This window comes from Oxyura jamaicensis, chromosome Z, assembly GCF_011077185.1.
Source record: "Oxyura jamaicensis isolate SHBP4307 breed ruddy duck chromosome Z, BPBGC_Ojam_1.0, whole genome shotgun sequence".
NCBI classification, from domain to species: domain Eukaryota; kingdom Metazoa; phylum Chordata; class Aves; order Anseriformes; family Anatidae; genus Oxyura; species Oxyura jamaicensis.
Window position 1 is genome coordinate 40,562,986 of NC_048926.1, and position 9,356 is coordinate 40,572,341.

Below are 9,356 nucleotides of genomic sequence, written 5' to 3' on the forward strand. Positions count from 1 at the left end.
GTTTTCTAATAGGTGGATTAGCTGGTGCTGCTTCAAGAATCACTGGTGCTATGGCAAAAGGAGTAGCTGCAATAACTATGGATGAGGATTATCAGCAGAAAAGGAGAGAAGCCATGAATAAACAGCCCACTGGTCTGAGAGAGGGTATCACTCGTGGAGGAAAAGGATTAGTTTCTGTAAGGAGAATAAAAATGATAAAAAGATTAATGGATTTTGTGCAGGCAAAAGGAACAAATGTAAAGTCTGCTGTAGTCACTGGAGAGTTGTTCCTCTAATTTTAATTCTGTTTTTGCCAATAAGTGGCCATAATTGAGTGATAGCTTTAAAGAAAAATACATGAGAATTGGAGAAAGTAGGAATTGCGAAGCAGGTGAAATATATGTATTCTGATAACTTGCTGTGGGTTTTACAATACTCCACTGCAAGTACTTTGAGGCTATTCACCAATAAAGTAATAAGAAATATGTAAGAATGAAAAATGTAACATAAAAATGGATTTGTGTTCATTCTTCCATTTCTTTTGGTAGGGTTTCGTCAGTGGCATAACAGGAATAGTTACAAAACCAATAAGAGGTAAGTGTAGGTCTTCTGATAGATTAAATGTTCATATGGTTTCAGATTCTTGATATGTGATGAAACATTGTAAGTTTACCAAGTTTTTATGTTTTAACTGACATCTAATTTAGATGTTCACATGAACTTTATGTGGAGGAGACTATGTGGTTGCGTATCAAATAAAAGCAAATGCAACTCCTAAGTAATGTTTTAAGAAAAAGTCTTTTTTTTTCCTAAAAATTTGCTGCACTTAATCCTTTTAGGAGCTCAGAAAGAAGGAGCAGCTGGTTTTTTCAAAGGTGTTGGAAAAGGCTTAGTGGGAGCAGTAGCTAGACCTACTGGAGGAATCATAGACATGGCAAGCAGCACGTTTCAAGGTATCAAAAAGTAAGTAAAATCAGTATGAAGAATGACAGATAGCATGAAACAATAGTAAGAGTACCTTGTGTCTTTGTATTACTTCTGTATTAATCTTTCTAGATCTTTCAACTTTATCATTAACGCAAGTGAGATAGAAAAAAGTCTTATCCATATTGTTATTCATATAATAAATAGGCACCTTGTTTCAATACTACCCACTGTTGATAGTGTTTAAAGCCACAGAATTCAATCTTAGGTGTTTTGACCGTTGCCAGTGAAACTAGTTCAAAAGCCTTGGCAATCAGACTTCCTTCAATTCCTGATTTTTTGCTCTTATCTCAAATATACAGGGAACAAAAGACTATTCCACTGAACCAAAAGTTAGGTTTTGCATTCTTTGTATAACAAAAGGGGAAAACAAGTTCCAAGACTAGCAGATTGTGCCAGAATATACTTTTCCTTCTTGTTCAGATTAAGAGCTCTGATAGAACTGCATATTGAATACTGTGGTAGTCTCACTCCCTTATATCTAACTTTAATAAACCCATTGTTGCAGATTTTCACAGACTGCAATTTGTAAAGAAATTGGAGAAAGAGTTTTGAGAGGTCATTTAGTATCTCCTGCTGATTACACTTGTTAATGGCCCTGTTCTCAGTGAGCTATCCCACTTTTGCAACCATAAGATTGCCTTGTGTCTCATGAATTTTACCCTTTGAACTCTTCACAAGGGAAATGCAAGGAACATGTCAGAGCCAAAGTTCTGTAGGGCACAGATCACTTTAACCTTCAAGTTTTTTAGTAGAATACTCAGACATTAATTAAGTAACTAAGTGTGCCTTTGCTGCAAAGAAGGCTAATGATCTCTTGGGCTACACCATGCAGAGTGTTGCCAGCAGGCCGAGGGAGGCGATCCTTCCCCTCTACTCAGCACTGGTAAGACCAAACCTGGAGTACTGTGTCCAGTTCTTGTCTCCTCAGTGGAAGTGAGATGTGGACACGCTGGAGAGAGTCCAGGGAAGGGCCACAAAGATGATGAAGGGACTGGAGCACCTCTTCAATGAGTAAAGGCTGAGAGAGCTTCCGCCTGAAGAAAAGAAGGCTCAGGAGGGGTCTTATCAATGTCTGTAGATACCTGAAGGGAGAGTACAAAGAGGATAGAGCCAGGCTCTTTTCATTGGTGCCCCTTGACAGGACAAGAGCTAAGGCAGTGGGCACAAATGAACAAGAGAGGTTCTGTCTGAGCATCAGGAAACATTTCTTTACTGTGTAGAGATGGAGCAGTGGTACAGGTTGTGCAGAGAGGCTGTGAAGTCTCCCTCCTTAGAGATCTTCAAAAGCTGCCTGGGCAGGGGCCTGGGCAACCTGCTTGAGCAGGAGAGTTGGACCAGATGACCTCTAGAGGTTCCTTCCAACTTCAACCATTCTGTGCTTCCATAAAGCATTGCAGTTGCATGCTGCCTTGTGCCATCTAATCTTCTAATAACCATTCTCTGAAATATATTGCATTTCTGTGTAAAATCTATAATTATTTCATAAAATATTTAGTGTGTATTCATATGTCAAAGTGTATATAGACAACAGTTGCTGTACTAGTACGTAAGTTTAATTTACATTTAAAATACTGTAGAGCTTTTGCTAAATGTTAAAGCTGAATAGAAATATTGATATATAACTTAATTTTTTTGCTTTTTTCTCAGAGTTGCAGATTCATCAGAAGATGTGGTAAGCCTGCGCCCACCTCGCTTCTTTGGTGAAGATGGAGTTATTAGACCTTACAGATTAAGAGATGGAACCGGAAGTCAAATGTTACAGGTGAAGAAATGGCAGAAATTTTAACTCATCATATGTTGAAATAACTATTTTGCAGAATTACCGATTTTTCTAATTCCATATTGTTTATTTTTTTTTTTAATTCCATTACCTAGTAACTCTGTGGTCAAGAAACATCCATTTAATTTCATAGGTTTACAACCACTTTGGTGGCTTAGTTTCTGCGATAGAACTTTTGAGAAAGGCACCATAATTTATGGCAATGTATCTGTAGAGATTTGTGCAAGATAGAGAACAGTTTAAAAGAAGTAAAGGGTTTATATGTATAATTTAAAAGGTTTATGTCTTAAAATTTTCATTTTTGATAAACAGTGATGGTAAACCCAAAATAACTGTTTTAAATAATTTTATAATAAACATTTTAAATGGTGACTTTTTAATCAGTTTTGTGTAAAATAGCACATCAGACATATAAAATATTTACGTCATACTACAGCCACTGAAACAATGTTAACAATTTCGAAGTAGAATTCTCTTTGCATGAGGAATATGCCGAAAAGCAATTTGAACAGCTTTTCTTTAGTTTAGGTTCCATTGAAGCAAATTTGACTCAGATGTCAACGTAGAAATAATTTCCACTGTTATGCAGCTTACAAAGTTTATATTTTTTCTGCTATAAATAAAGTGCACTTTAGAAATACTTAAATCCAAGAAATAAAAAAGCATTTAGAAACTGCATGAATGGCCACTGGGGATGTAAACAAGTTCATAAATTTATTTTTAAATAATTGAAGGATTTGCAGCTTGCAAATGTTGGAAAGGTCATATGGAAATAACCTTTTGGGAGATGTAGATAAGAATTAAGTAGCCTGTGGAGAAGATTATTAGACTGCTTTGCGAATTAACACAGCTATTTGTTACATGTCCAGTTCCTGTCTGGTTGTTTCTGTTTCTTCTGCATCTCATTACTGTATCTTCTGTGTTCTCGTAGAAGAGGATTGTCCTGTTTGGGTCATCTTAGCTTTGTTTTTCGTAATATTCAGTGATTATATATCAGCAAATTTTGAAAGTTTTTTTGATAATAGTATGCCTCAGCCTTTCTGTTAATGAGTTGGCTTCAACCTCTGCACTTGAAATCCAGTTTCATATAGAAGTATTACCTTAACTAGAGCATAAACTTAATCATTAAGCTGCATTGCTTTTTCTTTTTCTTAATTTTGTACATGTTTACATTTGGGGATTTTTTTCTGGGAAACCTTTAGAAAATTATGCAATGTCATATGCGATTCCAGTTTTTCTCTGTTGTATGGTTGAGTGCAGTACCACTTTTCATTTATAAATGGGATAAAGCATTACAATTAAGCAATGACTTTCGTATTTTGTGATGGCAGCCACCATCTGAAAGTACCTAAAGTTGAAAAACTCTGTTTCATATTAGTTTTCACTACTGATGATTCTATGGCAGAAGTACTTGTTAAGAAAAGTTTTGAAAACTCCAAATAGTTCCCCCCGTAGACAGTCAAATCAGAAAGTAATAAATTGTGTCATTTTTATTCGGACATTAATTTCTGGTATAGTGTATTTGATGCCTTAATCCTATTTTTCCTCAAGTGTAACGAGTTTTTTGGTTCTTAATATTTCTGATTCTAGAGATATTTCTTTGTCTTACATTATGCTCAGTGTTACACATATCCCCTATGTGAAGCAGTTTGGATAGCATAATACTTTGTTAATGGGGAAAAAGAGTAATCCATCCCCTTTTATGTTATTTCTTTGCATATAGATCTGGTGACTGGCCCCATTGCATTTACTGTGTTGTAGTACTTTCAGCAGATTACCAGATTAGATCTAAATAAAATTTTTCTAGTGATATATAGAGATTGTGTCTGCTAACCAAAATGAATAGACTGTAGGGTGATTCAGTGTGCTTGTACTGTGCCCTAAACTAGGATGTCACTGCAGAATTACTGTATTTTATTTTGCTTTAATTACAAAAAAAAATGTCAGCCAAACAAATCCTTCTAAACTAATACTTCTGCTTTCTTCTTCCCTTGTCATGCTTTCAGAAAAGACAGGCCTACAGGGAATGGACTAAGACTCACAATAGTAGTGATGATGATGACAGTTAGGATAATATGGACTGTAAGATGCACGTGGCCTTTGTCACATTCTTTTGACTGTTCAGTATTAAATATTGTCACAGTATTTCCTGCTGAGAAATTGGGGATGTCTGGTGTTAATATTTTTAAAATTGGGAAAAATAAAGGGGGGGGCGGAGGGGGGAGAGGAAGACAAATAAAATGTATAAGTGCTAGACAAAGCAGCAAATATATATATATAACAAATACATACAACAATAAAAAATCATATATATACACAACTGGATATTAGGTGAAAATCGTACTGAATAATATAAAGATATAATAATACCATGACTTAGAGTTTATTTACAGATATGTTTCTATCAAGTGTATTTAACGTTTTTGCATTTGCAAATTGCCTTTCCCAGTTTATAGTTATAATTTGCTAGATGGAATGCTTTTAAATGTGTTCAGTAGTACTTTACTGAATTGTACAGTCATGATTGGTATTAAAATGCTGTTTGACTGTTTAATATTCTATTTATATCGTATTTCAAAGCTATTTTGTCTGCTTTTCTTCTTATAAATAAACACATTTAAATTATATCTAAAATGGATTCATCTGTTCTCTTCCAACATTGTTGTTCCTGTTTCCTGAAACTAGATTATGTCAAAACACTAAATGGCTTATGAAAGTATTTAAAGATAAATTAAATGTATTTTGAAAGGGACATTTGTTTTACCACATTTTTTAAAAGCTTATGTAGCATTTGGAATCCTTAGATGCATGAAATATAAGAGCTTCTTTAGGTATTTTCAGTTGTGACCATAAATGATTAGTTCTTAAATTAGTATTTTTTTTTTCATTCATAGCAACAACAACAAAAAGTCAAAAACCCACCCCAGATCTGAAACTTATGTACAGTCACTGACAGCTTGAGAAAATGCCAGTACTTTCATAAGTCTGTGGTAAAACATATGCAATATGCAAAAAGGGTTTTGATTTAGGTAGACATGGAAGAACACTAAATAAAACCACTGAACCATGATGATTCTGTGTTGTAAATTCTATAGTAGCACTAAATTCCACAACATAGCACTACTTATTTCTTTAAGAATTGAGTATTTATTCTGTATTCATTGGAAGGCTTGCATAATTTTCTTTTTTGTGGTTTGTTGCTAAGTTTACATTTTGTATTGCATTTTAAGGTGCCTTCCAACAGATATTTAAGTATCAGTAAGTAGCGTATTAGTATTAACTCTTCAGCTAAATTGGATTAATTAGAATTACTCTAAAGCAAAGGAGCTTTAAAATGATTTCATATTTATCAGAGATTATATCATGTCATTTAGTATCTATTAAGTTCTCAAAAGTCTGAAGGAAGAAGTATTAAAACCTGTAAGTCTCATTATTCTGGCTTTATGCCTTCAAAAGCTGATCTCTGGGCTCTTAACCAAGAAATATATATATACATGTAACCTCCTAGATAAAAGAAGGGAAATCTAAGTTTCAGAGCTTCTTTTAGCTGAAACTACTGATGCTGAAGTTTGCTGCTTACCTTGTGTTGTTAGATAGTTCGTAATAGTGGCATCACAATTGGAAGTCATACAAGAGTAGATTAAAGATTATGTTAAAGGCTGAAACACTTTGGGAAGGCTTTGGAATATTTTGGATATAAGTGGATATCCAAAACATGTTTGAAGAATGTAGGAATGAAGAATGAATTAAGAATTGAATGATCTTCAATTGTGAAAAGAGGCGTGCCATGCCTAAAAGTCGAGGAAATTTTAGGTTCAATTTTCTGAACAGTTACTTCTCTCTTTTTCCTAACTTTACTGGGTTCTTAGTACCTTGAATATGTTATCTGAAGTTTTCTTTCTCCTTTTTGACTTTTTAGCATACTTCTTTACTGTCTAAAATTATGTCTTTCTTCTATAGTGGCCTGTCTTACAAAACAGTGCATATCAGTTTTATAACAAAACATATTTTTCCTCACTCTAAAACACCGTTAGATAGAAATGTAGTTGTTTTTTGACTTAAGAAGCATCCCTGAAAAAGCAAGAACTTAATTTTTAGAAATGATACACTTTTCCTATCAAGTTGACCTAGCTTTTTAGCTGTTTTAAATTTACAATTCCACAAATCATTACAGAATATGGAAGTTAAATTTAGCATGAATGATAGTATTTCTGGGTCAGGTATCACTGCTTCAGGTTCTGCTGGATAAGTACCACTGGGATAAAATTCCCCAGGAACAAAAAAGAGTTTTCTTTACTCAGCAGATTGAAAAGTTTTAGAATGCTAGACAGGAGAAAAATAAATAAATAAATAAACACTATATTCAGTAAATATGTTCATATTATCTCTGATTATTTTGTCTCTTTCATGGTGTATAGTTGTATTTTTGAAGTGTCTACAATTACGTATATATAATAAATTTTATGCAAGTTTTTATTTGTTTCTGTTACAAGAAGCCTTCTGCGAATATCTATATTGGGAAAATAAATAATTTGGATTTAGGATAACAAAAATTTGATAATAGAAGATGAAATATTCAGAGATCTTTTTTAAGGGATTTAAAGTAATAGATTTTTGTTGTTATTTTTAAAAGCAAAAAGACTAACTCTTGATATCTATTTTTTTAATTAAATGTATTTTAATAGTTTAATTTTTGTCTGCACATTTTTTTTACATTTTTTTTCCACTGATAAATTGAAGGAGCAGCCTTATGTTGACAGGCCCTGGTTGTCACGGGTGACACCGTAATACCTGTTGGAGGAATACCATAGCAGATCATAGGCAGTCCACAAGATTCCTGGAGTGCCTTGATGAGAGCTTCCTTCTCCAAGTGACAGAGGAGGCAATAAGGTACTCTGCTGGACCTCACACCCACCAGCAATGACGAACTTGTTGGGAATGTGAAAGTCTAAGGCAGATTTGGCTGGAGTGATGATGAGATGGTAGAGCTTAGGATCCCAAGGTCAGGAAGGAGGATGAAAAGCAAGCGCACAACCCTGGACATCATGAGAGCAGACTGGCATCTTTAAGTATCTACTTGGAAGTGTCCTGTGGGATAAGGTCCTGGAGGGAAAAGAGGCCCAAGAAAGGTAGTTAAAATCAAGCATCACCTCTATCAAGCACAAGAGCAGTCCATTCCAACAAACAGGAAGTCAGATGAAATACCAGGAGTCCTTCATCGATGAACAAGTTGTTCCTGACAAAAAGCGTACAGAAGGTGGAAGCATGAACAGCTAGCCTGGGAGGAACATAGACGCATGGTCCAAGCATCCAGGGATGAAATTAGGAAAGTAAAGCCCAAATGGAATTGAATCTGGCCAGGGATATCAAAGACAACAAGAAGGGCTTCTGTAAGAACATGAGTAGCAAAAGGAAGGCTAGGGAAAATGGGGACAGACTGCTGAATGAAGCAGGAGACCTGATTACATAAGAAGTGAAAAGACTGAGGAACTTTTGCTTCAGTCTTTAATAGCAAGACTGGCCTTCAGGAATCCAAAGTCCCAGAGAGCAGGGGAAGGATTAGAGCAAGGAAGATGTGTCTTTGGTGGAGGAGGATCAGATCAGGGAATACTTAAGCAAACGTAAGGCTATGGGCCCTGGTGGGATGCAACTGCAAGTGCTGAGGAAGAGAGCAGACTGAGAGTGTGGCATTGCAACAATACAATCTGCAGCTGATCCTGGTAACTGGGAGAAGTCTGAAGACTGGAGGAAAGCAAGTATCACTCCTGTTTTCAAGAAGGGTAAGAAGTACATGGCAAACTGTAATGATGCCAGTCAGCCTCACCTCAGTTCCTGGGGAGGTGATGGAACTACCATGGAAGCCATTTCTAGGCACGTGAGGGAGAAGGAAATCATCAAGAATAGTCAGCACTGATTCACCAAGGGGAAGTTACGCTTCACCAAAATGATAGTTTCTTTAACGAAAGCAGCACCCTGATGGATGAGAGGAGAGCAATGGATATTGTCTTCCTAGACTTCATTAAAGGCTTTGACACAACCTCTGTGTATGATTCTCACAGAGAAGCTCTTGACGTATGGGCTGGATGAGCAGGTAGGTATTAACCTGGCTGAATGCCTGGGTCCAGAGGATAGTGGTCAGTGGTACAAAGTCTAGTTGGAAGCATGTGTTGTAGTGGACTACCCCAGCAGTCATTACTGGGTCCAGTTTTGTTTAACATCTTCATTAATGATCTGGACACTGGGGCACCCTGAGTAAATTCACAGATGACATAAAATGAGGGAGGGGAGGCAGCACTGATTGACCAGAGGGTTGTACTGCCATCTGGAGGGGATCTCAATAGGTTGGAGAAATGCGTTGACAGGAACCTCTTGAAGTTCAAAAAGGAGAAGTGGACAATCTTGCACCTGGCGAGGAACAATCACAGGAACCAGTACATGCTGGGGGACACACAGCTGAAAATGCAGAAAAGGCCCTGGAGGTCCTGGTGGATACCATGTTAAATATAAGCCAGCAATGTGTCCTTGCTGCAAAGAAGTTATCCTGGGCTTCCCTTTGTGGAGTATTGCCAGCAGGCCGAGGGAGGCGATCCTTCCCCTCTACTCAGCACTG

At 36.3% G+C, this 9,356-nt stretch overlaps 1 protein-coding gene across 1 annotated transcript in view; it reads left to right on the forward strand.

Moving 5' to 3' along the window:
• The window catches only part of VPS13A (vacuolar protein sorting 13 homolog A), a 135,732-nt gene that overhangs the window by 114,692 nt on the left and 11,684 nt on the right, over positions 1-9,356 (forward strand). Inside the window, exons 66-69 of the mRNA XM_035309915.1 lie at positions 13-176; positions 528-573; positions 819-942; positions 2,614-2,728. Of these exons, the coding sequence (XP_035165806.1) occupies positions 13-176; positions 528-573; positions 819-942; positions 2,614-2,728 (449 nt within the window). The remainder of the gene's footprint in view (positions 1-12; positions 177-527; positions 574-818; positions 943-2,613; positions 2,729-9,356) is intronic.